We start from the raw sequence: 19,493 nt of genomic DNA, 5'->3' as shown, positions 1-19,493 counted from the left end.
ATAATTTGATGTGGCTTAATGTTGATTTTTAATGACTTAATGTGGTTTAATTTTGGTTTTTTGCGATACAATGTATATGTAGTATTCTAAATAATGTTAGAAAAGAGGGAAAATAAAAAATAACACTTGGTCACATTGTTTGCCTTAAGGCGAGCGCCTTGTTGCCTTAGTGCTTAGACAACCCTCCAATGCCTTGGTGCAGTGACAACTATGATTGTGCACGACTTTGATGTCACAAGGAAGATTTCTCAGTTACCTTTCCCACAAAATGAACTTGCAAATCCATGTTGATATGGGATAGCCTAAGTACCAAGGTATCAGTACAAGATGGTATTTCTATTAAAAGTAGTCAAATTTAAAGTTCAAAGTCAACATATACACATCTTCCCTAACAGGTGTCACTTCTAAATACAAGCAAGGCCTATGTTGCCCAACATTAAAATCTCATTGAAACAGACTCCTAGATCAGCTCATAAAGTAGCAAAATCCTTCAAGACAAGTAAAGCCATCTGGGAGAATTTATTTTGGGGCACTGTACAAATTAAGTTTGCATTACTTCCACTAGGTTTGGGACTGTCTCCCCCTAACTCTTTCCTCACTCCCTCTATTTCATCTCAATTGACTGGTCCCAGTTGGGGCAGCAAAGCTGGTTGAGTGACCCTCTTGGTGTGGCCTACAAACCCTCCAAAGGGCTTCCCAAACAGGTGGCTGGTTAGGGAGATATGACCCAAAACTGACAAGTGAGGGTTAATCTCTTGTTCTTCAACAGATCTTCAAGCCGTTTGATGGCGGACTTTGGGTCTTCAAGTATGATAGAAATACTCTCAAATCACTCTCTCACAAGCACAAATAAAGAAGAGAATAATAAGAAGAGAAGGATGGAGTTGGATGTGGGTGGGATAATGGCTATCTTAGCCTCGACCTCTCACCCACATCTATCTCAGTTGTTGATCATCCTCTATAAGGAAGTTTGGACTTTGGAGCAAGCACTGGCTGCAAGTCATCAATTCTTCGTTAATTTTGAAATTGGTACAACTATTGCTCTAAATAGAGAGGACACAACCTTAACAAATAGCAAGTAACCAAAAAGGAAAAAGCAAACATAAGAGATAATACTAGGGACCTTTTAGAAGACTACTTGACTTATCCAACTTGAAGTTTGACTGGTCAAACACAAGAAGGCAAAACCAGCTGGATCGATGGAACCTTGGAGGCTCTTCTAGAAGACCAAAATAGGAAGTAAAATATGCATTAAACAGTAGGTTACTATGCTGGTTTGGCTGCAAAGATGGACCAGCATAGGACCAAAAATTGGGGCCAGGCTGGCTGGCTTGATCAGCTCAAAGGCTGGTTGGACTAGCTGGCTTTCTTCCTCCTTCTATAGTTTAGGCCAGCATGGGTGTTTACATCAGGCCAGATATACTAGGTTGTGCACACCCATCACATAACACTCCAAATTCACAACACTACACAATCAACCACACACAATGCACGCCATACGTGGTTCGGAAAGTTGCCTACATCCACAAAGCAATACCCTACCTAGGGTTTCATATATTTCCTAATACGCTTCACAATTCGACTGCTACAACAATCCAGGAGCTCCTACTATTGCTTCCGTCTGCTACGACATAGACTAGGGCTACAACCCCAAATATTGTCAGCCCCAACTTGACAGATCATACAACGATTGAAATAAAATTCAAATTCCCCAATTACAAACATGTACTAGGCATACATCGATTTACAACCTAGATATGAAAAATGGGGATCTGCAATCACAGATTACCTCCACAAGGGTAATCCCAACTCCTGCACCTTCTTGAAGCTAAAAAATCAACTCAGACTATGCACAAACTTCAAGGCAATCATCCTAAATTACATAAATTAGGTCTCCATCAGTAAAGTCCCTTTTCTGCACTCCCACAAAAAATGGGTTTATGAAATTCTTGAATGAATTCCAAGCCACAGAAAAATTGGGCCTAAAACATCCTTAAAATGGCCAAATGCATTTTTAATTTTGGTTATTGGATTTGTGTCTGGGGAGGCTCGGGATGAGGCCCATTTGGAATCTAGTGAGTGATAGGGTTCTATCATGACCTAGCGGGGCCGTCGGATCACCCTTTGAAAAGGTGGGTGCATTTCTCGTTGTTGGATTGGCAGATCATGTTAGACGATATTTGGGAGGCTTGTGAACCTGTCATATGGAATCCCTGTGCGGCACACCATACAACGGAGAAATACCAAGTCACTTGCGGGCCACGACCTTGATTTGAGCCTTCAGTTCAGCCCTTAGAAGGGTGGGTGGATTCTGATCTGTGAGATCAGGATATCGTCGTCTTCGAAAATGTGGGAGGAATCTCAAGCATTGGATTGAGATTGACGAACCCACGATTCATGAGATTGCACTATTTGGAATCTTCGGTGTTGGTCTACTGCATGTGTGCAACACCTGATCGAGGTGTACTTCCATGTGGCACGACGCGTGGCATCCATGGTTCAAGGTTTTGGTTTCGGGCATGGTTTGGTTAAACCTTGTAGTTTTTCCCAGCAAGTTTCAGGGTTGGGTTTTGATGACCATATAGTAAGTTAGGTCTGAAAACTTGTAGGACAATTTATTTTAGGCCTTCTAAACACAATGGAAACATTATATTTTAAAAAAGAACCCAAAAAATGGTAGTTTGACTTTGGACCCTTGGTTGGTAGTTTATGCTGTATATAATCTCTACCCTAAGCTATTCCACACATAGTACTAGAACACTTGATTCAAGTAAAACAACTTAAATAAGCATTAGGAATTAGAAGGCATCAAATTATAAACCATTTCATAAATTAGGCATCATACATGTTTTTTTACTTGTTTTTGGTAAAAAAATTCATGGTTGAATCACATATATTAGATATACAAAGAGTCACATATATCAAAGTAAACAATAGTACATTTACTTTAGCAACCCCTATGTTGGAAGCAATATGTTGTCTGATTAGACCACAAATTACAATTTTTTGGAAAAGCTTTATTGCTATTTTGCGAGGCTATCTATCTTTTATAATTCCTTACATAGGGAATCGAAATCAGCCCCTAGTCGATCTTCTCCTTAATGAAGTGACGATCGATCTCAACATGCTTGGTGCGGTCGTGCTGAACTGGGTTGTGAGAAATACTGATGGTAGATTTACTATCAAAGTACAACATCATAGGTAGTGGAATAGGAAGGGCCAAATCTTTTAGGAGTCGTTGAAGCCACATTACTTTACAGATGCTATGGGACATGACACGAAATTCAGCTTCAATGCTTACTTCTCCAAGTAACCAAGTTGCCTCCCACATGAGTACTATAACCTGTAGTGGATTGCCAATCTTTTGGAGAGCTAACCCAATCAACATCAGTAAAGGCTTCAACTCTGAGATGATCGTGAGAAGATAACAAGATCCCCTTTCCTATTGCAGACTTCAAATAGTGTAGGATCCGAAATATAGTGTCTAAGTGTGTAGAATAAGGATCGTGCGTATATTGGCTTACCAGGCTAACTGCGAAGGCAATGTCTGGACGAGTATGTGCTAGATATATTAGCTTTTCGACTAGTCCCTGATACCATTTCTTATCCACTGGATTGCTATTCTTTCCAGAGAGTTGGACATTTACCTCTGAGTTAGTAACTACAGGCTTACATCCGAGCAATCTTGTTGTGGATAAGAGATCGAGAGTATACTAACTTTAAGACAAAAAATACCCTTGGTGGAATGGGCAACCTCAATACCAAGAAAGTAACGCAGCTTATGTAGGTCCTTGATCTCAAACTCTTGACCTATGTAGGTCTTCAGACGAGAAATTTCCTTTGTGTCATCCCCAGTGACAACAATGTCGTCAGTGTACACGATGAGGATGGCAATCTTGGAACTAGATCACTTGATGAACAGGATATAATCAACATTGCTTTGGGAGTAAGTTACAGACACCATGACTTTGTGTAATCTCCCAACTAGGCACATGGAAAATGTTTCAACCCATATAATGGTCGCTTGAGCTTGCAAACTTTGTCTTTTGTTCTTGCCATATACTTCCTTTGCCAAGTCACCATGGAGAAATGCATTCTTGACGTGAAGCTGCTACAAGTCCCATCCGAGGTTTACTATACAAGAGAGAATCACACGGATGGTGTTCATTTTTGCCACGTGAGCAAACATCTCTTGGTAATCAAGTCCATTAGTCTGAGTAAATCTTCTAGGAACCAACCTTGCCCTGTATATGTCTACAATTCCATCCATGTTCTTTTTCACAGTAAAGACCCATTTGCAGCTTATTGTCATTTTCTGGGGAGGAAGAGGTACCGAGTCCCAAATAATATTCTTTTTTAGAGCTTGCATCTCATCATCTATGGCCGCATTCCACCGTGGCTCTTTATTTGCTTCCTGCCAATGTTGAGGAATGGAAATGGAAGATAAGGAGGACACAAAGGTGCGATATTAAGGGGAAAGAGTTGTACGAAATAACTGTTGCAATAGGATGTTGTGTACAAGCTCTTGTTCCCTTTTGAACAACAATAGGAAAATTGGTCAAAAAGTGAATCAGAAACAATAAGGACATCAGAAGAAGCATGGCTTGGTAGAGAGGTAGGGTCTAGATCAGGAGATGATAGTTGGCCTGATGGGGCAGGTGCTACTGTGGTGGTATCTATTTGTTGTTCATGATTCCGACGGATGTACACTTTTATGGACAAAGTTGGAGTGGGCTGAACTGGTGTCTCCCCCTGAAGAGAAGTATCAGTAAGAGTAGAATCAAGGAGAGGAACAACCGGAGGTGGCACATCTTTACCAAATAGAGATGAATCCCCCCACACAGAGGTGCTAAAGGGAAGTAAGGAGCAGACTCATGTAACATGACATCCATAGAAATAAAGAGCCGGGGTGGTAACATTGGTCCCCCTTGGGTGGCAGAGTAGCCAATATACGCACTTGAGTCCCCGGGGATCCAACTTGCCATTGACATGGTGATCCCAACCAAAACATACACAGCCAAAGACTTTTGGAGGTATAAGAAATGTGGAGGAACCCTGGAGAACTGTAGTGGGGAGCTTTAAAATCAAGCACACGAGTGGACATCCGATTGATGAGATAAGTAGCAGACTAGAAGTCATCACAACATCACTCTAATATTGAGAAGGAACATTCATCTCAAAGTGAAGAGTGCTGGCCACTTCCAAGAGATGTCTGTTCTTGTGTTCAATGACACCATTTTGAGCCAGTGTATCAACGCAACTAGTTTGATGAGAATTCCATGGGAAGCAAGGTAAGACAAGAACGATCCCTCCATATATACCTTGCTATTGTCACCTCGTTGGATTTTGATGGTGGAGTTAAACTGTGTAAGAACCATGATGTAGATATGCACCCATGGAGTGATCCATACCCATCTGGGTATCCAATGAGAGATGAACCGGACCCATACTGAGTCTTTGGCTGGTACGATATTTTAGGATTTTTATTTTCATGCAATCTTTTAATTTTTGGTAACTTAGGTAGGAGATAACTACTAGGATTTAGTTTCTAATTAATTTGAGTTTCCAAATTAGATTAGGTTTCCTTTTAATGTTGGTTTTCTTTTACTATTTATGCCATGTAAACGGTGGAGTAATTAGAGAATAGAAAATATGAATTGAGTAAGTGTTTGAGAGCCTGCGGGCGTGTGTGCGTTTTTCCCCCCCAATTCTTTGTGCGATTTCTCCCTCTTTCCTGCAACTCTGAGATCCATCTCGGGGAATTCTTCCCTACCCTTGAGGTACTCCATCAATTGGTATCAGAGCCGAAGATCCCATCCCCCTTCTTCCTCCCATCTTTCTTCTTCCTTTCCCCATTCTCTGTTTTGGTCCTACTGTGACTGAGAACAGCAAAAAAAATAAAATCCCAAAAGCCTGTTGAAACTCCAACCCTAATATCCCTCCTTTTTCTCCCCCCTTCGATTCGCAACCAGCAGACTCCCACCGCCTCCTCTTTCTCTTTCCGCCAGCAGCAAGTGAAAAAAAAAAAAAAAAAAGGAAGTCGATGAAGAACAGAATCAGTCACAGCAAGCAGAATCCAAAAAAGAAAAAAAAGAGAAATAGAGAAGAAGAGCAGCAGAAGAAGAGAGTAGAGAGGGAATACCGAAGTAGAAAACAGAAGAAGAAGAGAGAAGAGAAGTCGAGAAGGGAGACAAACCAGAAACAAACCTGGTTTTGGAGTTCCAGCTGCGAGTCGCCATCTCCATCCAAGTTGCAATCTCACCGCTAGACATAAAAAACTCCTCCATCGCCAATCGCTGCAGCCATCTTCGTGGGTTGCTGGTCTGCTGGTTTCCATCTCCAGAAGTAAACACTTACCCTTTTGTCGGTAACCTAAACCCCATCCCAGCCTTTTTTCTTTTTTCTTTCCTTAGTTTTCTTATTTTCCCAATTTTGCCCCTCTCTTTATCTTTTAATTCCTTTTATCCCATATTTTTCCTTATTTACAATTAGACCCCTACCCCACACTTGATATCCTTTGTGGTTTAAAATTGAATTTCAAGTAATTACAATTCTGCCCTTCCTTAACCCAAAAAAAAAAAAAAAAAAAGCTGGCCAATGGATCTCAATCTTTTATCGGATATCCGTCAACAAATATAGTTGATAATAGAGAAGCTCGATGAGGCTCAACGACATTGCATGGAAATCAAATCCATAACACACTCTACCTTCAACCATGTGATCTCAGGAGTTGAACAACTGGTAGACAAACCACAAGATGAATCACCAGAGGTAGAAGGTGAGATGGCGTCATTGGAAGTTGAAGATCAACTTGTAGAAAAATTTAAATTGGTTGATCTCTTCAGTGAACCGATCGATTTTATTTTCCTGAGTCACTATTTCACCAATGAACTTCGCGTCGTGGATTTCATAGCATTCGATCATGGTTTTGATGGTGAATTCATACAGGCAAGGATGGATGCTGACCGATTGGTGTTGATTTTCCTGTTCTACAAAACTCGTGGACGAGTTTTTCTCAACATCAGGGGAATTGATATAGATACGCACCCATGGAGCGATCCATACCCATTTGGGTATCCAACGAGAGATGAACCGGATCCATATTGAGTCTTTGGCTAGTAGGATATTTTAAGATTTTTATTTTCATGCAATCTTTTAATTTTTGGTAACTTAGGTAGGAGATAACTACTAGGATTTAGTTTCCAATTAATTTGAGTTTCCAAACTAGATTAGGTTTCCTTTTAATGTTGGTTTTCTTTTACTATTTATGCCATGTAAACGATGGAGTAATTAGAGAATAGAAAATATGAATTGAGTAAGTGTTTGAGAGCCTGCGGGTGTGTGTGCGTTCTTTCCCCCCCTTCTTTGTGTGATTTCTCCCTCTTCCCTGCAACTCTGAGATCCTTCTTAGGGAATTCTTCCCTACCCTTAAGGTGCTCCATCATACCATGTTGTGAAATAGTTTAAAACATTGGAACACCTCACTCTTGCGGAGCATCAAATATATAAATGTAATCCTTGTATGGCAGTCAATTAAGGTCACAAACCAGCGATAACAATGAATGGAAGTACAATGGGCAGGGCCCCAAACATCAGAGTGTATCAAAAGAAATGGAGAAGAACTTTTATTAAGACTGTTATAAACAGACCAAGTTTGTTTTGTTGCCAAAACGTAGGCATTACAAAAAAAAAATCTCAGTGATTACAATGCTGAAATAAATTGGGAAAAATCCTAACTAAAGAGCCAACTGGCGGATGGCCTAAATGTCTATGCCAAAGAAGTAACTCAGGGAGGTGGATGGAAAACCAATTTGATGAGCCTGACCAACTGAAGGAGTGTCATCACCAAGCAAATAGAGACCAACAAGACAGATCCTGAAAAATATAGTGAGAGGGAAAAAAGGTCACTTACAGTTCAGATCATTGGTAAGATGACTAATAGAGAGAAAGCTATATAGCTAAGGGAAAATTTACCGTTGTACCCATATCGAATCTGAGTGATATGGCAGAGATCTCAAGGATGATCTCACTGCTCTGATACCATGATCGAATCTGAGTGATGCTTGGTCTGTCAATGTGATAGCCAATTTATTTATGGTAAGTACAATAATATCCTTAAGTAATATACCTAAGGACAAATTTACCCTTGTACCCATATTACAACACTTGGAAACATATGTAACTTTCTTAAGATAATATATTTATGAAAAAAGCTGGTTCTGGAATGGCTTCTAGCATAGTGGGTATTTCTGCCATATGAAGGGAGCTTTGGTTATAATTGGTGGACAGATAAAAGGAGCCCTCTGGATAGCCCAGATGTAGATTTTAGTGGATTATCATTGAGCGGAATGGAGTTCTTACAATTTCCATAGCTTTTTTTTGACATGTGGCCAAGTTGGATTGATGATCATCCCCATGACCAGATGATGATGTGAGCAACATTTCCACTTAATTTGAGTGCTACCTGATTTAATTTTCTCAATCGAAATTTATGTGGTTTTTTCACCAATTTGTAGGTCAATATAATGTTTGGTCCATAAGTAGACAGATGGTATTTTTTATTCTTTTTCATTGAGGAATGAATCTTTTAGTTTTTTTTTTTTTTGGGGGGGGGGTGCTGTGTGTTTGATTTAACACCTTTTTTCTGTAGCAATTTGCTTGAAAGACATTTATTAGGGGATATTACAATTTTTTCTTTTTCTTTCTGTACTTATCTAGCTCTTGTTTTATACACAGGCTGTTGCTTCAAGGGTAGCTGAAGAGATGGGTGTTAAGCTAGGAGAGGAAGTTGGGTACACTATACGTTTTGAAGATCTTACAGATCAAGTGCGCTTCTTTGACTTTCTTTGCATTGCCACATTGGTGTCAAGCCATACACTTTAGGATTACCATAGTGTTAAGGGCATGTGTTGTTTTGATTCTGCATGTGCATATTATTTGATGACTTATTATTCACAATTTGATCCTTCGCCCCATATGAATTTATTGTTATCTGATGAATTGGTAGTAGCATGCCATGAATGCTGGGACCTATTTCTGTTTTGGCAGTACAGAATGTTACCAGGATCAAGTTTCTCACAGATGGAGTGCTGCTTAGGGAAATGATGGATGACCCTCTTTTGACCAGATATAGGTATTAATTATGAATTTAGGGACTAATGAAATGGCTTAATATATTATATAGGAAAAGTTCTTTATGTTAAATCTTTAAGTGTATCTTTTTTATTTTTCAGTTCTTTTTATTTTCAACCAGATGATTATGATCTTATTGGTTAGAAATTTTGATATTTACATGCTTATTGTCACATGTTGGTGTGATACATTATGCATTTTTATCCATTGAAGCAAATTAACACGACTAAATTTATTTAGAGAGAAAAGACAAATTACAACTAAGATGTAACTGTATTGAATAGGTAGGAACTGTCTTTCAGCAGTTATCTGCTCTGCACTTGGCTACCCAGCGTTTATTGCGGGCATGATAACTGGTGACGAATAAAAAAATTTATGATCGACGGAATGAATCATAAAAGCCGGAAAGATTCTTCAGGTCTTGCACCCCTCCTCCAGATCATTATGAACATTAAGATTTTTTTAGAACTTAAGGCTTAAATTGGTAAGAATTTAAATGCTTAAATATTTGAAGCTTGATGCCAATATCCTTAACCTGTTTTCCCTGGACAAAGGCAGGTGGGATTGTTTCTGAAATTACTTAGCCTTACTACCCAGATTTTCTCTCTCTCTTTCTCTCTCTTAAATATGTTGCTGTAATCAGAAAAGGATCATTCATACAGTGGAACTACTATAATGCAGAGGATTTCCTCCTCTCTACTTGGTCTTTTTGTGTACCACGGAAACTCTGCTTTGGATTTTTATCTTTGCTGTATTGCTTACTTTGTGAATCAAATGGATCTCTACAAAATTCTGCCTTTGTAATGCTATATTTCCTCTGTAGTGCCAAAAAAATAAAGACCTATGAACATGAGCTTGCATATAATTAGATAACTTAGAGTCTCAGACTATAGTTTTCTAAATTTTTTCGCAGACAATAGAGGGTTCCCCTGCATCTTCACCCCTCACCCCCCACCACCCCCAAACCAAAAAAAAATGACGCACAGTCTATCCATATGTATCTTCTGAAGTGTTCCTGAAAGGATTTAAAATCATTTGTTTGGTCTATTATGTTCTGACAATCTTCCTTTTTCTCTCTATTTAAAGTTCAGACACTTCACTTGTGTATAGACTTTGCTTGGTGTAGAATGAGGAGTTTCTACTGCTCCATCTGCAAAACTGCCTTTGCATAGAAGCTTTATGGTTTTTTCATGATTTAATTACCCCTACTCACTGCAAATGTCATTCCTGGCTTACTGACCTGTCCATTATGCTCCCAGTTTTTCTGATTCAAGCCCTTGAGCTACCTTAATTGATATAAATGAACGAATCAATACACTATTTTTCTCCGCAAGCTTGTAGGTTTTGTTTTGATGGAAATATCAAAGTTTACTGATCCCTCAGTGCCCCCACCACCACCCCCCCCAAAAAAAAAAAAAAAAAAAAAAAAAAAACAATTTGTTAATGTTTGTGTCTGTCAGTGTTATAATGGTAGATGAGGCTCATGAAAGGTCCATTTCGACTGATATCTTATTGGGTCTCCTGAAAAAGGTATCAATTTAAAAAAATGATTTTGTTTTTGTTACTAGTTTGATAATTCACTTATGGTATAATTACCAACATCCATGAATTCCAGATCCAACGACGCAGACCCGAGTTGCGTCTGATAATCGCCTCTGCTACAATTGAGGCCAAATCAATGTCTGATTTCTTCTGCAACAGGTATCTGTCTCAGCCATTTGATTTACATTTTGTTGGTTTCATTTTACCATTACATAGAGTATGTTCTGTTTGGCAATTTGGAACGGTGGTTTCAGGAGTTGCACTTTTAGTGCTTTTAAGCAAATTATTTTTAATTTAAATCTATTGTTCTCCACAAAGACGGACTATTTTCGAATGCATGGGTAATCATACTGATGTTCATTAGTGTGATAGGGCCTATAATATGGTCAGAATCTGTTTCTTTGATTTCCAATCTGTTTTTTTGGCTAAACATATGAGAAAAGAACTAAATAAAATACAGATATACAAGAGAGAAAGAAGAACACCCCATTTAAAAACCTAAAACAGAAGAAAGCAAAGTTGAAGCCCCCACCTTCGGCATTGCCATCAGCAGGGACTCAACCCACAGCCAAAACCTGATCACTTGAGATACGAAATCTTGGTATACATTGCACACCTATCAGAAAACTAATTACGAATTGAGGGGGGCAAGGCTGAAGCATTTTTTGCAGCCGATTTAGCAAGGAAATCTGCAGTCGGATTGGCTTTCCCTGAAGCAACAAGTAAGCTTCCACTAAATAGAAGAAAGATAAGGTTGAAGGAAAATCATTCTTGGCTAACACACCATGGAATAGAACCACCATAAACAGCCACCATCACTACAACAGAGTCACATTCTATCCACAGCAACTGAATACCCAAATCTTTCGCAGCAAAAATACCACACACAAGCACCAGAAATTCTGCCTCATAATTAGTTCGCTGGCCAAGGAAGTTCCCAAAGGAATGTTACGAAGTCTGATCTTCGATTTCCGTTCCTAAGAGCTTGGAAAGCCGTTGAGTAGTAGAAAAAGGTGTAGAGACTGGTCGACATCCTGTCATATCTGTCCTAGCCAAGAAGTCTATATCATATATTGTTGTTGAGACAAAAACAGTCCATAAGGAACTTGATGAACACTGATGCCAAGAAATAAATGCCGAGGACCCAGAATCTTTTAGCAAAGTGCTTGGCAATCTGAGAGAAAAACCAGTGATACATTTGAAACTGTTGCCAGTGATACCCTCGTTATTGTAGATGAAGAGAGACGTGCGGTCTTTGAACCAAGAACCCAATTTCCATTAGAAACGCATTGAGTCAATCAAACCATGCCCCAGGGGCTTGTTTGAGGCCATACGTTGTACAAGGACTTGCGTAACTTACATACATGGTGAGGAAACTCAGAATTAATGAAACTGGGTGGCTGGGCCATGTATACATCCTTTTGGAGAACACCATGTAGGAAGGTGTTTTGATGCGGATCCGGGTTCCAAAAATCGGACTCGGATTGCTTACGGGCCCACAATTAACAACTAAACCAGCTTTCAAAGAAGTAGTGGCATCCTTGTAATTTCTAGTATAATTTAAAACCCCTTTTAGAGTGAAATAACTGAATGGGGACAGAGCTGAAATTAATCCAAAAGAAAAATTCAGTTCTGGAAATTAATATAGTGATAGGGTTAAACTGAAGTAAACTTTTAAAAGCAAGGGGTTTTACTGTAATAACAAGGGACAGGGGCTTAGTCGTAATAAAGAACTCATTATTTAAAAAAAGCAATAGAAGAACCTTCTCGTTCCTCTTGATAGAGCACCAGCGGTAACCCAAAACTTGTTGGGTATCGATTCTCAGCCACAACTTTAAGCTCAAGCTGAAGCATCAGACAAGAAGTCTCAACAGTAAATCGCCTATCACTCCAGCACCAGCAAACCTTGGCTGATCAAGATCAGGGGTGCTTCAAAACCTGAAACTGAGCTTGGTGTTGGCAAAAACTCAGGTCCAGGTATGGTTTGGATTTCTTCACAGCAAAACCAAGCTTTGGAGGAGATGCTCTTGGTTTTGTGTCGCCTATTGGTAGGGAACTCTCTACCAAAGTCTCAGTCCAAATAGATTAAAGGAGAAGGAGATCGATCCTCTAAACTAGGGCTGCAACTGTCGCCCAGAACAGGTAAGGTAAAAAAACCAGAAACATCAAAGAGGAAGAAGAAGAAGAAATAAAGGGGAAGTAGGAGGAGAGAAGAGAAGAGAAAATCAGACTAAGAGAGATGTGTGGTCACGGAAGCCAGGTTAGCAGCCAAACAAACATTCGATTTCACAATCAAAACTTCAAATCTGAAATCTCTATTGAGTTACATCAATATAAAGGTAAACAAAGTGTAACAATGGAAGCTAAATATATTGGAAACTAACCTAAATAGCAACTGGAATAAAATCTGAATCTTCCTACTAATTGGACCACACCCTACACTAACAATTAAGGAAAGCAAATCAAATTACTAAATTACTCCCAAAGTTTCCCACGCCTAACTGCATCACGTTTTGAACATCTACCTGGCAAATATCCCATCCATTAGAAATTGCCAAAGATAATTCCAAATGAATGGTAGTAGGCTTGACCACGTGACTGAAGGTTTTCTGAGTAGTCACGGCCTTCCTGTTAATTCTATGCAACAGAAATATGACCATCTTTTTTATTTTGTGCTAATATATTATTAGCATTGCTGCTACTCCTTGTGTTGCTATTTGTTCATAGAATAAATTTACGTTGCCTTCACTTCTTAAATATGGAGGTTGAGCTATAGCAGAACTCAGCACATATCAAGGGGCTCTCGTTCTCTTTAAATTTGCTTTCTTTTTTGTATGGATTGTCATGTTAGACATACTTTTGATTGTTAGTGAGGAGATGGAATATTGATTTTAGCCCTCATGTTTTGTTTAAAGCAAAATGTATACAAGAATTAAAGTATCAGTATCGGTCGCCGTATTGGTTGGGTAATTTTAAGAGATGTATCATAGCTTATCGTTTATTTGTATCATGTCAGAGATACAGATAAACTAAAGATACGCATAGGAATGGACAAGATACATTTGGAAATACACTTTTACATAAATATAACATCTATCATGATAAACACTTAAATAGAGAATATCGTATTGAGAGACAAAGTGCATTCAATTGAAATTATTATAAAAGATGAGGTTTCTTACATGTGGCAATAGTTTATTGTCAACTTTTTGAGAATTTTTAAAATTTCCAAACAAATTGATGCAATAATTCCTTTTTGAAGCAATTTTTTAGTTTGTTTTTCCTAAATCTACTCAAAGTAAAAAAACAGAAGTAAAATAAAGATTTGCGAAAAAATTTCAAGTTTTTTCAACTTGTTTTGTGCTATATATAGCTTCAATGGATGATTTTTTATGCTTCAATCCATTAAATTTCAGTTTGATTGTAGATTTTGAATCATTTTCTACTAATGATTCAAAGCCCCAAGTCCAAGAAATGAAAGGGAGATCGATTGTGCAGTTGTGCTTCAAGGAAACTTAAGTACCGCTAGTGAGAAGAATAGGCCATGTCTCAAAAGTGAAATGGGTTCTGTAAATACGTATCTTCACTATCGGTGCGTATCATATCGATATGTAAGGATACACTTCATTTTAAAAAATAGTGTATCTTATCGGTCTGTATCGTATCAGTATGACACGTATCGGTTTATATCAATATAAGACGAACCAATACTTTAAACCATGAATGTATAATTGGATACTTATGGTCATCCGAAATCCTTGATTTGCATGTTAGTATGTGGTGCTTCTTTTGGTTGCTTTTTTCCATAAGGGACTATACAATAATGTTTCTCCCTAGCGTGCATTGATGTAGTCCAGAAGAATAAGAAGGCCAGCAGCAAACTTGACCATCAAACTGGGCTAAGATGGACCAATATGCTTAGAGTGTCCAATAGGTTATATGGCCATGGGCTTAATATCTTGGAGCTACTATTGTAATTAGCCAAATTTATAAGCCCAAATATTAGGGATTTAGGTCCTATATGGGATTAAGTAGTCAGTTTCTAATTTGTAGTAATCTTTTTATTTTTGTTTCTCTAGAGCTCTCTTGCTTGTGCATGACGAGTTAAATTTTCTTGTAATGTTGCAAAGTTTTAAATAAAAGGAGTAACTATTTTGAAAAAAACTATAGCTCTTTGCTGTGATTTTCTGTGAGATGCAGTGTGTTTGTGTGAGAAGCAATGACAACCTTGGTGGATGCTAAGGTAGCTTGGTGGGATGCCATTTTGGACTGATGAGATGCTAGTCAAGTTCTAGGTGGGCATCCTAGTTCATGCCTTTCATTAAATCAGGTTCTTAGTCAGGTTCCAGTGTTGATATTGCCACCTTCTTCTCCTGTTGATCACGAGTTGTATTGGCATTTCTTTGCTTATCCCTTGATGTTGTTACAACAATTCTAATACCGTTACTTTATTTTCTAATGGTTTCTAATTTTGATTCACTTGCTATTCCTTAGTAAAGGTTTGTACTTTCTATTTCCCAACTATTCTGGACTCGCTATTTCAGTTACCTTCTAAGTCTATCCCTTCTTTCTGATTTTAATTTCAGTTTCTATTTTCTGCCTTCGAAATTTGTTAGTTGCGATTGTGATAGTTACTAATTTTGGCAACTTGCTATTTTATGAGTTTCTAAAGCGAGAGTGCTATTAGGGAAGTTGCGAAATTCTGGTTTCAATTCTGAGTCCCTAATCCTTACGATCCTGGATTACATGGGGTTTTCTAACCCTAATCCCGAGGTGATTAGAATTCCCCATTATTTGGTATCCATATCTCAGATTGTCTTCTTGGCTGAGTTGGATTATTTATTAAGTTTGACACTTGTTTAATAGGAAAACTAATTTAGACAAAGTAATGTTTAACTAATTTAAACTAAGAAATATTTATTCTTCTTTCAATGAGTGCATCCAAGATTTGGATACTCTCATAAAAGCTATACCTGTGTGAAATGAGTCAGCTTAATTGCTTTATCATGTTTACATTGTGATTTATTTTTGGATAACTTATGATTGATTGGAAGGAAAATAGAGTACAGAATACAAATACAACAGGTGGTATTCCAAGAAAGTAACCATCGCTACATAGCCGCCATCCCAATACACCCATATACCCTAACCTTGTCCTGGCCTCACCACTCCTTTAGTGAAGTCATCCCCTACCTCAGTAACACTTCTTAGGTTCCATTGGATGGCATTTCGAAAATTTGAAGCTAGTTTCTTTGTGATGTTATCTATCAGGTTGTAAACTTTAGTCAGGATTGCAAGTGCTTTCACTTGGGATTTCTAGGCCTGATATACATTCTGACCCTTTGTTTTGTTTTTCTGGTCAACAGCAAGCGACGAAAGGGGCAAGGAAGTAATGAACATGGACCAAGACCAGAGCCTGCTATTCTATCAGTTGAAGTATGGCATTCCGATCTGTATATCCATTTGATAATAACTATCATCTCCTGGTGTATTTTATTACTCTATCTTCTGTGTTAACAAAGTGAAGGTATAACAAGTCTAATTGAGGGTTCTCTATCTTTTAATTGCAGGGTAGAGGGTATAATGTACAAGTTCATTATCTTGAAGAACCTGTTTCTGACTATCTGCAAGCCGCTGTTTCAACTGTCTTGTTGATTCACGATCAGGTAGCGAGGTTTTAGCATGTATAATACCAGTTTCAACTTTGAAGTAAGTCTATAATGTGGCATCTTGGTGCCAGTAGGAATGCCAAGAGAAGAAAAATTGTTGCGGTTTTAGGAATTTTAGAATTCATAGTTTCTGTAGGAATCCTATTCCTAGCCTACTATTGAGTTCTAATAAAGTAGAGTCCTATTTTCAGTTTCTTTTCCTATTTTGATTATTTTTATGTTCCGTAGTTCATGCTGGATCAGGGAATCTATAACTCCAGTCCTATTATCAGTTGATTCTCTTTCATTATGTGAGTTCCTCGCTGGTTTAGGACTCCAAACATAGCTGGAGGTTCTTGAGCCATTTTAGGACTTGTTTTCACTTTTCAGTCTCTTATTGGTCAATTAAGTTGCCAATTTGATTACTAGTTGGTTTAAGCTATTTCTAGTCATTTTAGGAGTCATATTTGGAGAGGTTATGTATCTATGTAACAAGACATTGATGGACAGGAATTTGATGAATAGAGTATTGACTTTTTCCTCTATGTTTTGTGTGGTTCAGAATAGCTTCTGTGAGATGCAGTAGCAACCTTTAGGGAGATGCTAAGGCAGGTTGGTAGCAAGGTTCAAAAACTCGTATTTCGGCCAGACCGAAATGACTGAAGCTAGGGAAATTTTGAGCGGAAACGTGAATTTTTTCCGAGGTTCTAATGGCTGAAATAACCAAAATTTCGACTAAACAATGCATTTTTGTGAGCGAAATTTGTGAAATTTCGACTGCAATGAGCAAAATTGCTAAATTTTAACCGAAATTATGCTACTTCTGGTTTCGCCTTCTGTTTCGTCTCTGGCATGTTGAAACTAGCAAAGTTATCAAAATTTCACCAAGATTTCGTTGAAATTTTGAACTTCAGTTTGTAGGATTCAAATATAGTTTGATGTCAGACTAAATTACCAATGGGTAATCACTCCCAGTAGGATCCATCATAAACTCTAGCACACTAATCATAGTTTTTAAGGCGGTAAGGCGACGGAGGCGTCTGAGGGTCTTTCAGAGGGCCTTAGCAATAAGGCGGGCATAAAGCGTCGCCTTATCGACTAAAGCATTCCTGTGTAATTTTTTTATAAAACCAATCTATTTGGCTCAAATCCTAGTTGAATCCTATTACTCATATGTTAAATAAATATTAAAGGTTCATATTCATACCAATGAAAACAAATCAATAAAGTGAATAAACTAAGTTCATCTTCATCAATCATCAATCATCAATCATCAATCATCAATCATCAATCATCAATCATCAATCATTAATCATCATAACATATTAACATATAATATAAATACATAATTATGAAACAAAATTATAAATATAAAGAAAAGAAGACAAAAAATACAAGTATTTATTATACTTACCTCTATGATGCCAAAATGGGTGCCTAAGTCCTAAGGTCATCCATTATATTTCTACTTCCGTCAAAGAAGAGTGAAGCTCACCACTGCAGGAGCAAAATGGTGGCCTGGATTAATGGTTCTTCCTTGTTCCTTGATTCTTTCTCAAAGCCCTTTCTTAAAACCCTTGATAAAATCCAAACCCTGTTTGTGAATCGTGTTTTTGTTTTGTTTGTTTAGGTTATTTTTGATGGAGTAAAGTTGATCCCATACATCTCAAGTGTTAACAAAACCATACACCTACCAATAAAAAATCTATATTTGGAATCTTCATCAAGTAATTTTAAAATGTGTTTTAAAAAAAAAAAACCCCATAAGGTGTCACTTCGCATAAGGCGGAGCACTGCCTTACCATCTCTAGACCGCATCAGCGCCAAGGCGCTGCATAGGCGTTGCCTTACCAGCGCCTTAAAAACTATGACACTAATCAAGCTTAGACCTGGAAATTAGCTTGGATAGAGAAGATTTGACTGCTCACAAACCACAGCTCTGATGGAGCTGAATTTTGGACTGAATGGACATCCTATATGAGGGAACAAACCATCAAAAGTAGAACAAATTGTGCCTGCTAGATTGAGACTTCTGATGGTTGCAAGAAAAAGGAAACGATTGGTGATTCTTCAAGAACTTGAGTTGGAACTTGGAAGCGTCGAATGATCCTCAAATTTGGATCGAGTGGTCATCCTAAGGTCCTTAAAAAACCCACGAAAGGGTTTCAAGATCAGATTTCAGATGGGGAAAGGTAGGAACACTTGAAGATAGAACTTCTAATGTAGATTTATAACCTAGGACTGAAGGACACTGGAAGGCATATGATTAATGAGAAAGGTGGCACAAGAAGGGCTTCAGTCCAAGAAACCTTAGGGACATGCATGCCAAACGACAAGCTGCGGGAAACTTCCAACAAGTGGTGATTCCTCCGTTCAGCAACCCCATTTTGTTGGGGAGTATCCCACACAAGCACGCTAATGGAGAATGCCATTTTCACTAAATCCTTCTGTAACCCCCATACATGTATTCACCCCCTTTATCGGATCTCACAACTTTGAGTCTAGTGTTAAGGTGGGTATAGACCATGTGATAAAAGTTTTGAAATGTCTCGTACACATCACTCTCATGTTTCAGAAGACTGTAAATTTTTAAGAGAAAAATCATCAACAAAGGTAACAATGTAGCTAAAACAAACATAACATGAAAAGGTGCAACAAATCTATTACCATGATAAGAATAGTCATCCCTTCCACAAACATAGGAGTGAGCTTCCTTCAAAATAATTGGCTTAGGATCTAGGAGGTAGAGCCCACGCGCCTCATGCCCACTGCGAATAATCCATATCGTTACCAGATCCTAAAACAAGCAATGAGAAGGAAAAGAGGTGACACTACTGTTCAATGATTTAGTGAGAAGACCAGCGGAGAGAAGGTTAACAGCAAAAGTGGGAACATGGAGAACAAAATCAAGAGGTATGGATGAGGTAACATGTATACTTCCAGTAATAGAGGTTAGGGAGCCATCAACAACTCTAACTTTATCTCTACCCAAACAGATAAGAGTAAAAGTCGAAGGATTGTGACATATCAGTCATATTGTCAATAGCACCAGAATCAATAGAAGCAGTTGAAGTAGACACCTGATCTGAAGCTGAGGTGTCTGACCGAGCAAAGGAGGAAGCATTGGGTGTGGAATTTTCCAGCTGAGCTATAACACGACGGAATGCTGCT

General features: G+C 38.3%; 1 protein-coding gene across 3 annotated transcripts in view; it reads left to right on the top strand.

The window, feature by feature from the left end:
• LOC122079794 (probable pre-mRNA-splicing factor ATP-dependent RNA helicase DEAH9) overlaps positions 1-19,493 on the top strand; it is a 126,237-nt gene that overhangs the window by 2,877 nt on the left and 103,867 nt on the right. For all 3 annotated transcript variants that reach the window (XM_042646519.1, XM_042646518.1, XM_042646517.1), the window contains exons 4-9: positions 8,737-8,826; positions 9,054-9,133; positions 10,593-10,662; positions 10,748-10,833; positions 16,041-16,110; positions 16,245-16,340. In XM_042646519.1, coding sequence (XP_042502453.1) covers positions 8,737-8,826; positions 9,054-9,133; positions 10,593-10,662; positions 10,748-10,833; positions 16,041-16,110; positions 16,245-16,340 — 492 coding nt within the window. The remainder of the gene's footprint in view (positions 1-8,736; positions 8,827-9,053; positions 9,134-10,592; positions 10,663-10,747; positions 10,834-16,040; positions 16,111-16,244; positions 16,341-19,493) is intronic.

The sequence above is a fragment of the Macadamia integrifolia genome, chromosome 5 (genome assembly GCF_013358625.1).
Source record: "Macadamia integrifolia cultivar HAES 741 chromosome 5, SCU_Mint_v3, whole genome shotgun sequence".
Taxonomy (NCBI): Eukaryota; Viridiplantae; Streptophyta; class Magnoliopsida; order Proteales; family Proteaceae; genus Macadamia; species Macadamia integrifolia.
This window is presented reverse-complemented; position numbering and strand designations above follow the sequence as displayed.